The sequence below is a fragment of the Podarcis pityusensis genome, assembly GCF_964106645.2.
Source record: "Podarcis pityusensis genome assembly, chromosome: 17".
NCBI lineage: Eukaryota > Metazoa > Chordata > Lepidosauria > Squamata > Lacertidae > Podarcis > Podarcis pityusensis.
Window position 1 is genome coordinate 8,642,184 of NC_138042.1, and position 18,439 is coordinate 8,660,622.

Sequence of the window (18,439 nt, forward strand, 5' to 3'; positions counted from 1 at the left end):
AATTAATTTAAGGTTATAATTTGGGGTCAAATCTAGTAAGGCATAACATAAAAAGGGCAGGCTAATAGTGGGATGGGCAGGAGGGCCATTTGTTATAGGGCCTCAAGTTCAAAGGGGACAAATTTAGACACTGCAAATCCCTTGTGGCTGGAGCAGGAGGGATCATTTTTATGCTGTGGTCCAAGTTCAGAGCAGCATGGCAGGACCTCCTCCTGCTCACCTTCTTGCCAGGTGATTGCTACTGTCAACTCTGACAGCATCATTTAACAAATAGCTAGTATGTGATGTGGTTTATCCTAGCCAGATCAGAACTCTGGCATGGGGAAGGGGCTTCAGACTTTTGCTCCTGCCAGTCCTGAACAGAACAGGAAGCCCTGGAGGCCTGCTATTCACAGCAATGTTAATAATAATAATAATTTATTATTTTTCCCCACCCATCTTGCCGGGTTTCCCCAGCCAACAGAATATTAAAAACATGATAAAACATTAAACATTAAAATCTTCCCTAGACAGGGCTGCCTTCAGATGTCTTCTAAAAGTCAGATAGTTGTTTATTTCCTTGACATCTGATGAGGACAGGTGCCACTACCGAGAAGGCCCTCTGCCTGGTTCACTGTAACCTCACTTCTCGCAGGGAGGGAATCGCCAGAAGGCCCTGGGAGCTGGACCTCAGTGTCAGGGCTGAATGATAGGGGTGGAGACACTCCTTCAGGTATACTGGGCCGAGGCCGTTTAGGGCTTTAAAGGTCGGCAACAATACTTTGAGTTGTGCTCGGAAACGTACTAGGAGCCAATGCAGGTCTTTCAGGCCCGGTGTTATACAGTCACCAGTCTAGCTGCCGCATTCTGGATTTCTTTCTGTTATAAATAGCAGATGGAGGATGTTGGTGAGGATTCTGATCTGGGCTGGGGCTGGGGAGAGGGTGAGGGTGAGTCAATGCCTTCTTCTCCCCACAGCACATTCCTGATTTAGAATCATGGAATTGTAGAGCTGGGAAGGGACCTTGAGGGTCATCTAGTTCAGCCCCCTGCAATGCAGGAATCTCAGCTCAAACATCCATGACAGATGGCATCTGCTTCTGCTTAAAAACCTCCAATGAAGGAGAATCAAGCAGCTTCCAAGAAAGTCCATTCCACTGTCAAACAGATCTCAACTGTTGGAAGTCTCTTCCTAACGTTTAGTTGGAATCACCTTTATTGTAATTTTAAGCCATAAATTCAATCCTCCCCCCACACCGCCTATTTGTTAAAACAAAACTCAACCACACAAAGACAGGTGTTTGATGGTGGATTTCAGATTTCTTCTTATTAAACTTTATTAAAGGACATTCAACCACAGAAGCCTAGTTGCCTTCATGAAGTTAAAGGGGGCAGTAACCTCTTGGGCTGGATATAAAGCAAAGGAGCTGAATAGATCTGCAGACATGGCTGGCTGGAGAACCAGCCTTGGAGGAAGTGGAAGCCCACAGCCAACAGCAAGATCAGGAGCAAGGCCTTGGCTAATGCCCACAGCAAGCTACATGCGTCCCGGAGAGTTGGGCGCAGGGGACAGATGCAGGAGAATGACCTACAAGCAGAAACAAGACACCAAACGCAAAGTCAGCTGCACAAGATGGTTTGGTTCTCGGTGGTTCTGTCTTTGGGGAGTTCTTGTCTGCTAAGAAACACCTACATGCTGCATGGGATTCTGAGCAGTGTTCTAAGTAAGGCACACAAACTGTTCACAAAGCATGCTAGTCAAGTCTACCACATGAATTGAGATTATACGCTTGAGTCCACCTAATATTTGCGGGAGACAGTATTGCATGCAGTGCCAGATTTACGTATAAACTAAACAAGCTATAGCTTAGGGCCCCACTCTCTTGGGGCCCCCCAAAAAAATTAAAGGGGGAAAAAACTGGGTGTACATTTCCAAAATATAAGATAAAAAACAAATAAAATAAAACCCACATACAGCAACAGTGTTTTGTGTGGACGCAGGTGGCGCTGTGGGTTAAACCACTGAGCCCAGGACTTGCCAATCAGAAGGTCGCGGTTCGAATCCCCATGACGGGGTGAGCTCCCGTTGCTCGGTCCCTGCTCCTGCCCACCTAGCAGTTCAAAAGCACGTCAAAGTGCAAGTAGATAAATAGGTACTACTCCGGTGGGAAGGTAAATGGCGTTTCTGTGAGCTGCTCTGGTTTGCCAGAAGCAGCTTAGTCATGCTGGCCACATGACCCGGAAGCTGTACGCCGGCTCCCTTGGCCAATAAAGTGAGATGAAACCGCAACCCCAGAGTCAGCCACGACTGAACCTAATGGTCAGGGGTCCCTTTACCTTTACCTTTTAGGCTCCTATGATGTAAGTCATGGGCCCTGCCTGCTAGCTGGCTCCCTAAAATATCACTTGTTTGCTCATTTCTGTATATAGGGTGCCTACCTTCTGCACAGACTGGTTGCAGGGCAACATGTGCAAATGGCTTTAGATACCTGTTAGGTCGATAAATTACCATATAGCATATATTCAACACAAAAAACAGTGACAATTTGTTGTTGACAAAGGACAGTTGATTATATAAAGCGCCCCATTACCTTCAGTAACTTAGGGCCTCATCAAACCTAAATCCGGCCCTGATTGTATGGACAAAGTGTCTTCCAGGGGATCCTGCTTTTCAGTATCTTCTCTCTGAGAAACCCCTGATCTTTGCAAGAATGCTAATATTCCCTTGGACCCAGCCTGAAAACCACCAACCGACCACATCAGCGCGCAATGTCTGTGCCTTCTCTTCTTTTCCTCACCCCGAAATTCTCACCCCGCTGTGTCCTCCCTTGTTTGTATGATATTCTCTGATAATCCGTTTGATCACTTACCAGGAAGGGAGCTGCTCTTTGAAACTGATTCTGTTTAGTTCCAAACATGGAAGCCTTTTCTGGAAGAACAAAAAAAAGCATATGTTGAGATTCAAGTGATTGGCTGAGCATGTGTACTGTGAAAAGCCCTATATTCTGCTGTAGACCAAGAATGTCCCCTAGAGCGAGGAATCTGGCACCCCTGCAGTGAACCAGGAATGAGTTTTATTTCCAGATACATCAACATCTGGAGGACCACAGGCTTCTCACCCCTGATGTATATTTTTACACCTTCCTTTTGGCAACAAGGAGTCAGACAGGAAGAAATGTGGCAAGGTTGAACACTGAAGGATTTGATTCTCTGCTACCTCAGTTGTGCTGCTTGGATTCTGAAGTTTCTGGGGTACTAAGGCAGGGTTTACCGTATATGCTATCATTTCCCCCTTACATTCTGTCTGAACCCCAAGAATGGCACTGACTTGAGCCCATAAACATTTCACGTAAACCACAAACGTCACATCCCCTGACTCACATGCCCCCTGCACTCTGAGCATATAATTTGTGCCCCTCATACCATCTGGTCACATGCTCGCTCCTCTAAAAGAAAGCCCCCATTCGAGGTCCCCACTTGTTCTGAAAGTAGCTCTTTCTGGAATCTGAAACAGAACATAGTATTACATCTCCAAAAGGAAAAGTTTGTGAAAGAAGCAAAAGAGAAGGCAGGAGAAGAAAGGACACTGCGGCGATGGCATGATATATTGTGGGCCCAAAACATAGTTACTTTGATTGTACTTCCTTCTTTCTCCCCTTTGATTCTGCTTGAACCCTAGGGGGAATGTTATGTTGATTTGTACGTCCCCAATGCAGCATTTACCCAAGCTTCTGTCACTTGTGAAAAACATAGAAATCATTCTCTCTCTCTCTCTCCCCCCCCCCTTACACACACACACACACACACACACACACACACACACACACTGTAGCAAACTTTAATACTAACCCCAAACACTTGCATTTTAAGAGAAAACACACAGGTAACCCTGAAATAAACCCAGGGATGTCTGTTTTTGCTCTACAATTTCCAGGCAGCTTATATTCTTAAAGTGGGAGAGAACACTTCATCACATTCAACAACCTCTGGTGCCTGCAACTATTATTCCCGGATGGTGAGATTTGTGAGGGCCCTGTCCAAGGCCACTCAGGTGGGTTTGAACAGGCCTCTGTCATAACATCATCATCATCATTTCATTTCATTTCATTACTGCTTTTTATTTTTAGGGGGGGGAATCAAAGCTGTTTACACCCCCCTTAAACATCAAATAAAACAATCCAGAATACAAAATTACAGAAGAAAGACAGATATAAAGTATACATTCAAAGCTACATATTTAACAGGAAACTAAATTATCATCTTAAAGTTATTTCAAAATAAAACATTCTGGAGGAGGTCAACCACGGAATGCACATTTAATGTGGCAAAGTTAACAATATGTACTGTGTGTGTGTGTGTGTGTGTGTGTGTGTGTGTGACAAAAGAAAACATTACTAAAGGAAATAATATTATTTATTTATTTATACCCTGCCCATCTGGCTGGGTTTCCCCAGCCACTCTGGGCAGCTCCCAATCAAATATTAAAAACACAATACAGCATTAAACATTAAAAACTTCCCTAAACAGGACTGCCTTCAGAAGTCTTTGGACAGTAAGATAGTTGCTTATTGCCTTGACATCTGCTGGGAGGGCATTCTACAGGGCGGGTGTCACTACCGAGAAGGAGCTCATTTAAAACAGCATAATTAGCAAGAGAATAAAATATTATCATAAACATAGACCATGCTGGCTAAACAGTTCACTCATCTAGTCTGTCTGCCTCTCCAGTTCACCATAAGCAACCATTATTGCTTTAAACTTACAGTGCCATTTCCTGTTGAGCTTCCATCACGCTGTCCTCCAAGAGGGTGATGTTTCTGTGCAGCTCCTTTGTTGTTGGAATCAAGAGAGACAGAAACAAAAAAAGCAACACCTGTTTTTTACACATTAGAAATCTCCGTTCTCTGAATCCCAGTTCAGTCAGGCTGCAGGCTCAATTATCAGCCATGAACTGGAGGAGACAGGAGAATTTGAGTACTATATTATATGTTATGGTTTTGGGGACGAGGATTAATGATATTTCCTAGTCCAATGATTTGGCTTGTAAAAAAAGTTCAGGATTTCCCAAGAATACGGGAACTAATTTGGAACTACTTTGAACTTGCCAGGGCATGTCCAAGCTTTATGAGGAACAGCTGAGGGAACTGGGTACGTTTAGCCTGGTAAGGAGGAGACTGAGAGGAGATATGATAGCCAGTGGTGGCGCAGAGGAGATATGAGAGGAGATATGATAGCCATATGGGTGGCGCAGCCCATACGGACTGCGCATGCACCAGACTAAACGTCCTTCCTTCTGCAGTGTTGGATGGCAGGTTGAGAGGAGTTCCCCACCAGGACAGACTTTGCTCGTGTGATCAAGACATCGATTCCATAAAACATATTTTGCTGCACTGTGCGAAATATGAGCAAGCCAGAGCTGAACTGATATTACCCTTCCTGGTACCTTTCCCGGGAAAATCAGAGGCTCACTATGTCAGGTTCCTATTGGAAGACTGGACGAACGCTAGAACATTAGCAGTGGCGAAGTTTTTATCGGTGATTGCAAGAACCAATGATCCCTATCTTTAAGTCTGAACAAAATGCTTGTTTAACCTGGAGGTAGGCTGTCTGAATTGTGCATTGCTTTGTAACAATTTGTTGGGTCTCTGGACCGTAATAAAGATTGATATGGTTGATATTTTCTCATGCTTCAGGAACTTCAGGAAGAACTTTCCAACAGTAAGAGCTGTTTGACATTGGAACAGACTCCCTCGGGAGGTGGTGGACTCTCCTTCCTTGGGGGTTTTTAAGCAGAGGTTGGGTGGACATCTGTCAGGGATGTTTTAGTTGAGATTCCTGCATTGCGGGGAAATGGACTAGATGAGCCTTGGGCCTCTTCCAACTCTACGATTCTATTAATCCATGATTCTCTGGGATGGTTGGGACATACCTGGCTCTTCAGAGACAATCCTTGTATGGTGGTGCTGAGTTTCTCAATCTGGTGCTGTCTCTGAAACACCCATAACAAAACAGAACTCTTTTGTTCAGGTTCCACCCACAACAACAAAGTTTCGTCAACTCCTAACATTCCTCCTAGCCTGTAATACTAAATCAGTCTTACTAGTGATGATATGGGGTCTGGAAAAATATGATATTATTCATCTCTGTATGTTCAAAATTACGCCCTCTTTTATGTACTTAAGTACTATGAAAAAAACAGTCTGTTTCCAGCCTTAGATGCTGCCTTCAAGTTGCGCTTCCTTTGCAACACATTCCTACAAATAAATTGTAAGAGCCGTTGTCCAAGCCATGGTAGCAGTTAAGAGATCCTGAGAGCAGTTTGTGGAGTTGAGCCTTGCTTCAACATTAAGTCCTTCCTTGAGCCAAAGAGACAAAGTTGCCTTAACTTACCACCGGGAACATGTGTATATCGAAAGCTCAAATACATCTGAGTTTACCTGTCTGATCCTGTCGTTCTTTGCCTGCCACTTGGCCTCCCATTCAGACAAGTGCCTCTGTGGAGTAAGGTTTAAAAAAAGAGCATTCTTGCATTAGCAGCCTTGTCATTCAGACACAAATGCACAGCCACTTACCATCTGAGCTGTTCTCTATTCCTTTAGATCAGAGGTAGCCAGGTGCAAAGGTCAGGAAATATGGAAGGAGTATGGTGCAATGCGTCAGTGCATCTGTTAACCAGGAGACTGGTGGTTCAAGCCCAAACAGGGATGGCTGTGGGCAGGATTCCTGCATTGCAGAGGGTTGGACTAGATGACCCTTGGAGTCCTTCCTAACTCTACAATTCTATTCTCTGACCATCTGGAGGGCATAGGACTGGCTATCCCTGGCTTTGGGTCCTATTTCTGTCTCAGTCAAGTTGGCGTGCAACCCTGGAACCCTCCTTTCAATTTCTCACCCTCTGAGCAAGTTGGGAGCAAAGTCCTGTGCTCCAAAAGCAGAAAGCACACCCTCAAGCATGTCACCAACAAAAGCAGGAATACCTTTGTTAACTTCTAATGCCTCCATTCTCAAAACTAATATCCCAAAGTATGTTACTATCAACACATTCCAGAATGCTCCTCCTAGCTATAGCAGTTCGAAAGCACACCAGTGCAAGTAGATAAATAGGTACCGCTGCAGCGGGAAGGTAAACTATCCTATCGGAAGGAGTACTTAGCTTCTAGGTTCTACCGTTGCTCCTGGGTTTGCGTTGTTGTTTTTTCTTACAGTTCAGGGTCAGGGGTGAGGAACCTGTATCCCTCCAGGTGTTACTGGACTATGCCTCCCATCATCTTAACTATTGGCCATGCTGGGTGTGGCTATTGAGGGTTTGAGTCCAACAACATCTGGATGTCTGCAGGTTCCCCATCTGCCTTAGGTATTGATATAGAGCCATCAGCTGGTCCTTATACAAAGACATACAAAGAATGTGACTTTCACCTTCAGCTCATTGCCTTCTGTTCTCAGCTCCTTTAGGATATCCTTGTTGGACTTCTCCTCCAACTGTTGCTTGAAGACCTTTGTGTAACGATAGTCAAGTCAAAGTTGATTTCTTTACAATATGCAAGTCAATTTTAGTAAGAACAAAAGATTTCATGATTGGGCACATGGAGGGAAGCAGTTCTGAGAAGCACGCTTAAGGAACTGAAACCTAGGACAGCAATCATTTTGAGACAATTTGCAGTTAAAACTTGCACAGTGTTAAGTAGAGCTGGTCCCTTTGCCCCACCAATAAAATATATGAGGGGGCTGGGGGCCCTCAAAGTTGATGGGCATTGCCTGATGGGCCTGGATTAAGGTTAAACCCATGTCTTTGGCATGCTAGTTTTCTACTTGCAATTAGTTTTTGGTTCTTTGCTGGCTAGGTCACCACTCAAACATGTGAATTCCTCACTTGCAGTGTGAAGTGGCACCATCTAGGAAAAGTTTAATGGCTTGATCCTGCTGCACGGACAACCAAGGCCTTCAGGAAGACGGATGGAACCCATGCTGGTTGGTCCCAACTAAATTTGCCACATCAAGCAGCTCTCACCTTTTTTTCCAGTTCTTTTACAGTCTCAGCCATTCTCTGATTTTCCTTCTGCTGTAATTTAGAGAAGAGATGGAAAGGTCTAACTAAGTCTTGTTTCCCAGATACAGATCAGACTGAGTTCTGTAGTCTGTTCTATTCAAACACACAAACCTGCACAGATTTTCCTCTTTCCCTTTCAGATTATGGGAAGGGAAGGACTCTTAATCTCAGAATCATGGGTTCGGATCGAGCCCCACTTTGGACAAAAGATTTCTGCACCGAAGGGGGTTAGACTAAATGAACTTCCAACACTACAGTTCTATAATTCTATGTCAATTCTTTCCCCCTCCTGCCACACCCACACCCACACCCCCGCACCATACATTTTAAATTACTATGATACTACTTTAAACAGTTGTGGCTTGCCCCAAGAATCCTGGGAAATGTAGTTTGTTAAGGGTACTGAGAGTTGTTAGGAGATCCCTATTTCCCCTCCCGGAGCGGTTTAACAGCCTATCCCTCTTCCCAGGGAACACTGGGAATTATAGTTTTGTGTGGGAAATAGGGGTCTTCTAACAACTCTCAGCATCCTTCACAAACTATAGTTTCCAGCATAGGCTTAGCCAAGGGGGGGCAGCTGCCCTATCAAGTAAAACAATACAAATACTTAACTGACCAATCACATTGGTTCTGCCCCCCCAAAAAGTCCTGCCCCCCCCAACAAAGTCCTGCTCCTCTCACAAAAATCCTGGCTATGCCCATGGTCCCCAGTATTTTTTTTGGGGGGGGAGTCATGACTGTTAAAGGGGTACTTTAAATTTATGGTGCAGATGTGATATCAAAGTAAATGTGTATTATCGCATGACGTTATCTATTTGAAGCTGTATGTGCCTTGTTGTTTTGTTTCTGCTATACATACTCATTAGTTGGAGCGAATGTCTTATATTTTACCCCTGAACATGATCAGAATTTATACAGTATAGCACTTCTGTTTCATGTACAACATTTTGTTATCCTTCAGCAATACTATAAAGTAAGTAGAAGTATTCTGCAGATGTGGGGACCTAGGCTTGAAATGTCTTCTCTAGGGCAAAGTAGTAAGTTCAAGTAACTACTTAATTCGTTCCAAAGGTCCGATCTTAACCTGAAACTGTTCTTAACTTGAGGTACCACTTTTGAGGTACCTCATTCTGAGGTAAAGTTCTCAACCCGAGGTACTACTTCCGGGTTAGCGGAGTTTGTAACCTGCAGCGTCTGTAACCTGAGGTGTCTGTAACCTCAGGTACCTTATTTCCTCATTTTAGCAGAGCACTAGCTTAGCATGCAGTCCCAAATTTAGTCCTCCAATGTCTTCAGGCAGAGTTAGGAAAGACTTCCCCCTCAGGCCTGAAGAGCCATTGCTGGTCAGAGCCAACAGTCCTGAGCTAGGAGGACTGGGCACTAGGCAACTTCCAGTGTCTCCATCATGTTACACCAGCTCAGGAGAAAGAAAGCAAATTTAAAAATAAATTAGGTGCTTATTAACACTGAATTCTGTTAGTATCATCATAGAAATCTATTGGGTGAGATTCATTTTTATAAACCCCATCAGTTCAGTGAGTCCCACTTGCCCAGCAGGGCTTTCACCCTCTCCCCCCGCCCCCCGCATGCCCCCTCAAAATTGGCTTAGGAGGGAGAAGGAGTTGGGGGCATGACGACCACACAACAGTACAGTATGCAGAGGGAGGGAAGGAATCCTTTAATCTTGCACAGATGGAAGGTTCCTCTTAGCCAGAGGCTGAATTCCAAATGCTAGTTTTGTTTTTTCTTTAAATGTATGTAAGAATTCAGATAAGGAGCGGGAGAAATGTGCAAAATAGAAAACAACATCTCTGGACCCAGAAAGAAGCAGAAGCTATGAGCTAAGAAGTGAAACACAGAAAACAACAGTATATAATAATGTCTGTTGCGTTAATATTTCAAAATAAAGTGCCGTCACTTTTAAGTACTGTTTAAAACACTGGACTTCAAAACCTTTAACTGTTGATTCTAAAACATGGATTCCCCAACTGCAGACCAGTTTCGTTCAGGTGGCATGCTGTTAAAAATATAATTAAAATCACACAGTATCTAGCACAGTGCATTATCACTGTTACAACTGGCAGAAAAATAATTTAGTGGTCTGCCAAGACCCTTAGCAATTTTCAAGTGGTCACTAAAGGGAAAAGTCTGAGATCCACCACTGGGGGCCTTTTTTTGACTAGAAGGAGGCTTATAAACAACAGTGACACAACACAACGGAACAAGATTGTTTTATCTCCGCCCCCCTTCATCCCTCCGGCAAACACACTGGAAAAAGGCAAGAAACTGTCCTGATTAAATTGTGGGGGTGATTGTTAAACTCATTACATGGAACAAAGGGCCTTTCCAGAAGGAGAAGCACCATTGGAACTTGGGCTGACCTAAGAGGAATAAAATAAGAATGCCACAGACAGGGTTAAGATAATATTGTTAAGGCTTGGCTTGCTTATCTATCATGTTGATGGCCCTCCTTTGTTCATAGAAGTCAGTGCTGGCTGGCACTTTCCCACAGGCCTGCCTTCAGTTCTGTGCAATGAGAAGAGAGAGAAGCGGAGGCGTTGGAGTTACCCAACAGCAGTTAGCTCCTGAATAGACACACCCGTGATAGCCAGTGAGAGGTAGTGAGAGGTACTGAATTACACCAATCGCTCCTGAAGTAGGCATTTAGACTAAATCAGCATATGGAAATTGGTCCTTATCTTTGATAATGCATTTACTCTTTCCCCCTGATGTTCCCTGAAGTCACCCTCTTCAAAGCAGGGTGGGCGGTGCTGACTTTCAATGGCGGACACTACTGAACAGAAGGACTGTGAATGTTTGCCTTAAGGCAGAAAATGGGATTTCTGTGCTAAAAGACTGATATTCTAAACAGCTAAGGCAGAGGTTTCCAACCTTTTTGAGTCCACGGCTCCCTTGACCAACTACATTTTTTCTGTAGCACCCCTGTAGAGTTCAGGAGCCCAGTTATGATACGCCATGGGTAGGCAAACTAAGGCCCAGGGGCCGGATCCAGCCCAATCGCCTTCTAAATCCGGCCCATGGACGGTCCGGGAATCAGCATGTTTTTACATGAGTAGAATGTGTCCTTTTATTTAAAATGCATCTCTAGGTTATTTGTGGGGCCTGTCTGGTGTTTTTACATGTGTAGAATGTGTGCTTTTATTTAAAATGCATCTCTGGGTTATTTGTGGGGCATAGGAATTCGTTCATCCCCCCCCCCCAAAAAATATAGTCCTGCTCCCCACAAGGTCTGAGGGACAGTGGACCGGCCCCCTGCTGAAAAAGTATGCTGACCCCTTGCCTGCAGAGCTGGCAGCCTCTCACTCTTTTTCAAACATCCTCCCTTGTGGAGTGTTCCCTCAGCTCCTCTCCTCTCTCCTTGGGAGTCCTCTGGGCTGCTACTTCTGTCCCCCATCCCCACCCCAAAAAGAGGTGCCTCCTCACACTGCCCCACAGGGGCCTGGGACTTGTCTGCCCATTCCCAACAGCAAGGACTGGTGGACTGGCTGGCTGGGCTCCCTTGCCCACTTGCTTGCTTACTCCAAGGCCACCTCAGCTCCTGGCAACCAGTACCCCCTGACCAGCCCCAGAGGCACCATTTGCCTGAGGAGCTTGCAGCCAGGACTGCTGCACCAAACAGCTGTGGAAGCCTTTGGGAGGCGGAGATGTGAGAGGACACCAGAGGGAAGGAAAGAGGGACAGAGACCATTGCTACCCAAGGCACCCCTGACCATCATTCTAGGCACCCCAGGGTGCCACGGCACACTGGTTGAAAACCACTGAGCTAAGGGGATGCAACGTCCATCCAATTCATCCGTGGGACCATTCCAGTGGCACCTCCCCCCCCCCAGCAAAAATTTGCAGGGAGTGCCTAGAGCTTCATGCCACAAAGCCAGTCCCCACACCTCTTTCTTTTCATGAAGCAATCACTGTACGAAGGTCTACCAAAGAGTCGGGTGGGGGGAGAATAAAAGAGTCCCAAAGATTCCCTGCAAGGGTCTCACTTGCTTGTGGATGCGCAGTTGGCGTTGACGGCTTCGGTTCTGGAACTCCCTCAGGGCGTACTGGGCTTCCTCCAGCTCTTCTTGCAGTGCCCGGGTCTTCTTCTCCAGGGGTTCAAAACTGCAGAGGGGGAAAGTCAGCTGTATCCCCCGGGATCAAGTGCACCAGGACCTGGCAAGAAGTTCTTGCCTTACTCAGTAAGGCCCTGGCCTCCCTGTCAGAGACTCCTGTCTCTTTTACTTGTTGTCTCCCTAAAATATGTTCTGTTACTCCGAGCATCTACTTGACACAATCCAAGAGATATATTCCAGCATCCTTTGTAACAGTGCATCTCTTTTTCAACTCAGTGCAACAATGGGGAAATGGCTGAAAAATCTATTGATACAGGGGTGTAGTGTGCAGGGCATAGCTGTCAACTTTTCTCTTTTCTTGCGAGGAATCCTATTTGGAATAAGGGAATTTCCCTTTAAAAAAGGAAAATGTTGACAGCTATGGTGCAGGGTGCCCGGGAGCCGTGGCCCCTAGTACACAATTTTTGAAGGGGTGCGAATCAGGCGACCAGCAACCAGTGCTACACCACTGTCTTGATACCAGCCAGAGGAATAGTTGCTGCTGCTTCCTGCGAAGGTTGGCTAATGTTCAGGCACCAAACAGCCTAAAAAACTTAACTGGAAATAAAACACACCCTTTGTAGGCAAATCTAGAGCAGCCACGGACAGTTTTTTGCCCTGTGCCCCATCCCTAGTTTTGGGTGCCCGCTCTGAGAGCCTCTCACCTCTTGGCCTGCAGCAAGGAGCAGAGCTGGGCCTGATGTCCCAAGAGTGCCTCATATTGGTTCTGCCAGACTTCACCATGAGCAAGTTCTTCGTGGATCCACTCCTGCAGCCAAGCGTTCTCTTCCTCAAAGTTTCTGGGTTTAGATGGGGAGAGACTAAGTGAGGACTGAGTGGGTGGTGGAAGTACCATTGTAGAATCCCCAAAGATAGCAAAAGAGATGGCTCCTCAGCTTCAACTCATGCCTAAAGACAGACATCTAATGGCTGTCCATCAATTTTTGTATAGAAGAACCTGGTGCAATTGGCCAACAGAAAATATGAAAGCAGAGTAGGGGATATTACATTATGTACCTCCATTATTCTTGTTAATCTGTTTTATTTCATACTGTGCTGTTGCTGAGACTACAGAAGCAAGGGAATGGCTGGCATGATGTTGTGGGGAAAGGCCAGGAATCTTATCCCTTTCCCCTCAGGCCATTTTTGTCCCCCAAACAAAAATCGCTCCCCGCACCTGAAACTGCTTGCATTGGAGCAGGCTATAAATCTACCCTCTTAAAAGCTGGATTTGTTGCTTCCTTTTCCTACCCTAAGATAAGGTGAAAAAAAATGTTCTTCCCCGACTCAGAAAGTCGTGGACTCTGCTTCACTGGATGAAACATCGGCTCTGGATCCATTCCAGTCCGGCTTCCGCGCTGGTCATGGGACCGAGACGGCTCTGGTCGCCCTAACAGATGATCTCCGCAGGCAGCTGGATCGAGGCGGGTCGGGGCTGCTGATTCTTCTAGACCTGTCAGCAGCCTTCGACATGGTCGATCACGAACTCCTGGACCACCGCCTTGCCGACGTGGGGATCCAGGGCACAGTCCTTCAATGGCTGCGCTCGTTTCTCTCTGGTCGGGGACAGAGGGTGGCGCTTGGGGGGGAACTGTCATCCCGCCACTCCTTGGTGTGTGGAGTGCCCCAGGGTGCGATACTCTCCCCGATGCTTTTTAACATCTTTATGCGCCCCCTCGCCCAGCTTGTCCGGAGTTTTGGGCTGGGCTGCCATCAGTATGCTGATGACACCCAACTCTATCTGCTGATGGATGACCATCCTGACTCGGCCCCAGACACACTGATCAGATGCTTGGAGGCTGTGGCTGGATGGTTACGTGGGAGCCGGTTGAAGTTAAATCCTTCGAAGACAGAGGTCCTCTAGCTGGGACTGGACGATATGGGATTGAGGGGGCAACTCCCATCTCTTGCGGGGGTGCAATTAGTGCCAGCACCGTCCGTTAAGAGTTTGGGTGTAATCTTCGATACCTCCCTCTCCATGGAGGCGCAGATTGCAGCTATAACAAAGGCGGCATTTTTTCATCTCCGCCAAGCTAAGCAGTTGGCTCCTTACCTCTCTCGCCCTGACCTAGCCACTGTGATCCACGCGACGGTCACCTCCAGACTGGATTATTGTAACTCGCTCTACGTGGGGCTGCCCCTGAGACTGACCCAGAAACTCCAGCGGGTGCAGAATGCCGCAGCGAGACTCCTTACGCGGTCTTCGCTGCGGGATCACATTCATCCGGTGCTATACCAGCTGCACTGGCTCCCGGTGGAGTACAGGATCAAGTTTAAGGTGCTGGTTTTAACCTTCAAAGCCCTATACGGCCTAGGACCCTCGTACCTACGGGACCGCCTCTCCTGGTATGCCCCACAGAGGAACTTACGGTCTTCAAATAAAAACATCTTGAAGGTCCCAGGCCTCAGAGAGGTTAGGCTGGCCTCAACTAGAGCCAGGGCTTTTTCGGCTGCGGCTCCAACCTGGTGGAACGCTCTGTCACAAGAGACAAGGGCCCTCCAGGACTTGACATCTTTCCGCAGGGCCTGCAAGACAGAGCTGTTCCACCAGGCCTTTGGTCAGGGCGCAGCCTGACTCCCTCCTTTGGCAATCTTTACAATACTTTAGTTTATGGTTGCCATCAATTTTGATTTTAATTAATTCTTTGATGTTTTTATAATGTTGCACTATTTTAGTGTTGTTAGCCGCCCTGAGCCCGGCTTCGGCTGGGGAGGGCGGGATATAAATAAAATTTATTATTATTATTATTATTATTATTCACTGAAGGTTGTTTTAACAGAGGTTTGGTGACCTTTTGCCAGTGATTCTTTAGCTGTGATTCGTCCATTGCAGGGGGTTGGACCAGATGACCCATAGGGTCCCTTCCAACTCTATAATTCTATGATTCTGTGTTTCTAGCTGTCCCTTACCCTACTCTACCCAACTGAGTGTTTTATATTGTGATTTAACTCTGTTAAATGCATTCAGTCGGCCCTACCCTCCAAAACTATTGATGGAGAAGTTGACCCTTCATTAATAAGAACTCTCTCTGCACCCATTCTCTGAACAATGATTTTGAACCACTAGTCCTGTACTAGTCAGGATCAAAGTATACGAGATGTTGTTCATGTCTTTATCCCTTTTGTAGTTGGGTGGTTTTAAAACAAATAAATAGCAGGGGTAAAGTTTAGACTATTTGCCCTTGTTTGAACTTATCCCTCCCCTCAGCTCCCGCCGCCATGTTTGCTGTATGTAATGGAAAGGAAATTACTGCAGCCTAATTCACATCAGGACGATGGTGGGCTGTGGTGGGACAAAGTGTAAAAAAGACCCTTCCGTACACTGCAGCCCCAGTCTGGTTCAGTCTGCACAAGGGCTAAAGGAGTGGATCACATCTCATTTACCCCTCAATGCTCTACATTTGCTTATCTGCTTTCTAGCACACACTTGTAATATTGGGTCACACATTGCTCACTGTCAGCTTCTCAAGCCACAAACTGAAAGCTGTAGGAAACGTACCCTCTTTGCTTCAGTTTGTTGTCTCGACTTGGTGCCACATCCATGATGCTCAATTCCTCAGTTGGTCACTTTCTTTTCTAGAGAAAAAAATCGACACATGTGCCAGCATGGACTTTGGAGAGACCGGGGGTTGGGGGAGTTAGCTGATTGTGCTGTTTTGGATGGGGAGGGGGGAAGAAGTTGAAAAGGAAGAGGGAAAATTTCCGCCACAGCACCCCCAAGGATGGAAATACAAAAAACAAAATAAAAAAGTAGAGGACCACAAAAATACCACATCCATTCCTGCAAGTTAGTTATAGAAGAAACAACAAGGCACTTACTTCTGGCAAATAGGAGCCAGTCTGAGCTAAATTGGGGCATCAATTTATTGCCAACATGCAGTCCAGCTGAACAGATCTTCTGAGATTCATCACGGAGCTCTGGTTGCCATCACATAGCCACAGGTTGCTTAGCAACCACCTGAACTCGGACACTCTGGCCTTGAATACATCTGCTACTTGGTGCCCTACTATGATTAAGTTTAGCTAAAAGTTTCTTGGCTATCCCATCTGTGGACCCCAAATTCATAAGACCTGTACACAGGCATTCTTGAAAGGCATTATTGTATTGGTGGTTTACAGAGTTGTGGCATTTCTTCCTCTTTTGAGAGATTCAACCTTTTGCATCTGAGCCAGCTTTCCCATTTGATCTGCTACTGTCGTTTTCTTAACTGAGATCTTTAATCTTTTTGGGTTTTGTACAATTAAAGTGTGTTAAAATTACATGGAAATTATGGTTTGGGGGATTAATTATGATATAAACAGTTTGCTTTCCTAAATTGTGTGAGACAATGTTTAAATTGCCAGACAACAGCTTAAACAGGAAAGCTGGTTGCCTCAGAAGTCTGATTTCCACTCATATGGTAAACATGAGCTCTGCTCCTTCATACTGCAAGTGTGGGTGGATCCTTCGTTCTACAAATAAAATCCATATCAGGAAAAACGATTCTAGTCTAGCCCCCTCCCAGACATCCTACATACAGTGGTACCTCAGGTTAACTACTTAATTCGTTCTGGAGGTCCATACTTTATATATATATATATATAATATATTTATTAGGATTTTAAAAATATTACAATAAAAATGAAAAAGAAAATACAAAATAAAAATGATTAAAAACCACTCAATTTTTCCATTGCTTGTTTTTCCTTAGCTTGTTTCCCGGACCTCCTCATACCTCCCTTTTTTGTATTCCAGTTCAGTTTGTTGGTTCAGCAAATCCTTACCCTCTTTATTTATCCTAATCTTTGATCTTAAAATAGTAACGTTAGATTTTTACCTAACAACCCATTTTTCATATTCCCTTAAAGCATTACAGCTGGAAACCACTATCCAACATCATTCTAACATTCATTAATTTTACAATATTTCTGTAGATAATCTTTGAACTTCTTCCAATCTTCTTCCACCGACTCTTCTCCCTGGTCTCGGATTCTGCCAGTCATTTCTGCCAGTTCCATATAGTCCATCAGCTTCATCTGCCATTCTTCCAGAGTGGGTAAATCTTGTGTCTTCCCATACTTTGCAATGAGTATTCTTGCTGCTGTTGTGGCATACATAAAAAAAGTTCTATCCTTCTTTGGCACCAATTGACCGACTATGCCTAGGAGAAAGGCCTCTGGTTTCTTCAAGAAGGTATATTTAAATACCTTTTTCAGTTCATTATATATCATTTCCCAGAAAGCCTTAATCCTTGGGCACGTCCACCAAAGGTGAAAGAATGTACCTTCAATTTCTTTACATTTCCAACATTTGTTATTGGGCAAATGATAAATTTTTGCAAGCTTGACTGGGGTCATGTACCACCTGTATATTATTTTCATAATATTCTCTCTTAAGGCATTACATGCCATAAACTTCATACCTGTGGTCCATAACTGTTCCCAGTCAGCCATCATTATGTTATGTCCAACATCTTGTGCCCATTTAATCATAGCAGATTTCACCGTTTCATCCTGAGTATTCCATTTAAACAGCAAGTTATACATCTTTGACAAAATCTTAGTTTTGGGTTCTAATAGTTCTGTTTCTAATTTTGATTTTTCCACCTGGAAACCAATTTTCTTGTCCAAATTATATGCCACCATTATCTGATAAAAATGAAGCCAGTCTCGCACTTTGTTTTTTAATTTCTCAAAACTCTGCAATTTCAGTCTATCTCCATCTTGTTCCAAAATTTCCCAATATTTCGGCCATTTGGCCTCCATATTGAGCTTTTTCAGAGCTTTTGCTTCCATCGGTGACAGCCACCTTGGAGTTTTATTTTCCAATAAGTCCTTGTATCTTATCCAGACATTAAACAATGCTTTCCTGACAATGTGATTTTTAAATGCTTTATGTGCTTTGACCTTATCATACCACAGATATGCATGCCATCCAAATACATTGTTAAAACCTTCTAGATCCAAAATGTCAGTGTTTTCAAGAAGCAACCATTCTTTCAACCAGCAAAAAGCTGCTGATTCATAGTAAAGTTTAAAGTCTGGCAGGGCAAATCCACCTCTTTCCTTTGCATCTGTTAATATTTTAAATTTTATTCTAGGCTTCTTGCCCTGCCAGACAAATTTAGAAATATCTCTCTGCCACCTCTTGAAACAGTCCATTTTGTCCACAATTTGCAATGTTTGAAACAAAAACAACATTCTAGGCAATACATTCATTTTTACCGCAGCAATACGGCCCAGCAGTGAAAGCTTCAAATTTGACCAAATTTCTAAATCTTTTTTCACTTCAGCCCTGCATTTTTCATAGTTGTCTTTAAAT

The 18,439-nt window shown here is 44.8% G+C and overlaps 1 protein-coding gene across 2 annotated transcripts; it reads right to left on the reverse strand.

The window, feature by feature from the left end:
* Positions 1-1,279: 1,279 nt before the first annotated feature.
* LOC308466939 (uncharacterized protein) lies at positions 1,280-16,105 on the reverse strand. 2 transcript variants are annotated; one of them, XM_080988301.1, is made up of 12 exons: positions 15,958-16,105; positions 15,638-15,714; positions 12,804-12,938; positions 12,031-12,148; positions 7,988-8,038; positions 7,396-7,473; positions 6,417-6,473; positions 5,909-5,968; positions 4,743-4,807; positions 3,403-3,484; positions 2,850-2,908; positions 1,280-1,567 (listed from the first exon to the last, which is right to left on the reverse strand). In XM_080988301.1, exons 2-12 carry the CDS (start codon positions 15,679-15,681, stop codon positions 1,354-1,356), a joined length of 963 nt encoding a protein of 320 aa, XP_080844427.1. In that variant the 5' UTR covers positions 15,682-15,714; positions 15,958-16,105; the 3' UTR covers positions 1,280-1,353. The 2 variants fall into 2 exon arrangements, with proteins under 2 accessions (XP_080844427.1, XP_080844426.1); XM_080988300.1 differs by having other exon boundaries at positions 12,016-12,148.
* Positions 16,106-18,439: the final 2,334 nt, after the last annotated feature.

Bases quoted from the DNA above. Each gene is read 5' to 3' on its own strand.
- LOC308466939 (XM_080988300.1), bottom strand. From the start codon at position 15,681: ATGGATGTGGCACCAAGTCGAGACAACAAACTGAAGCAAAGAGG. The intron at 4,808-5,908 runs GTATGTCCCAAC...CCAACAACAAAG, and splicing joins GATTGTCTCTGAAGAGCCAG to GAGCTGCACAGAAACATCAC. The intron at 2,909-3,402 runs GTATGAGGGGCA...TTGTTCTTCCAG, and splicing joins AGCGAGCATGTGACCAGATG to AAAAGGCTTCCATGTTTGGA.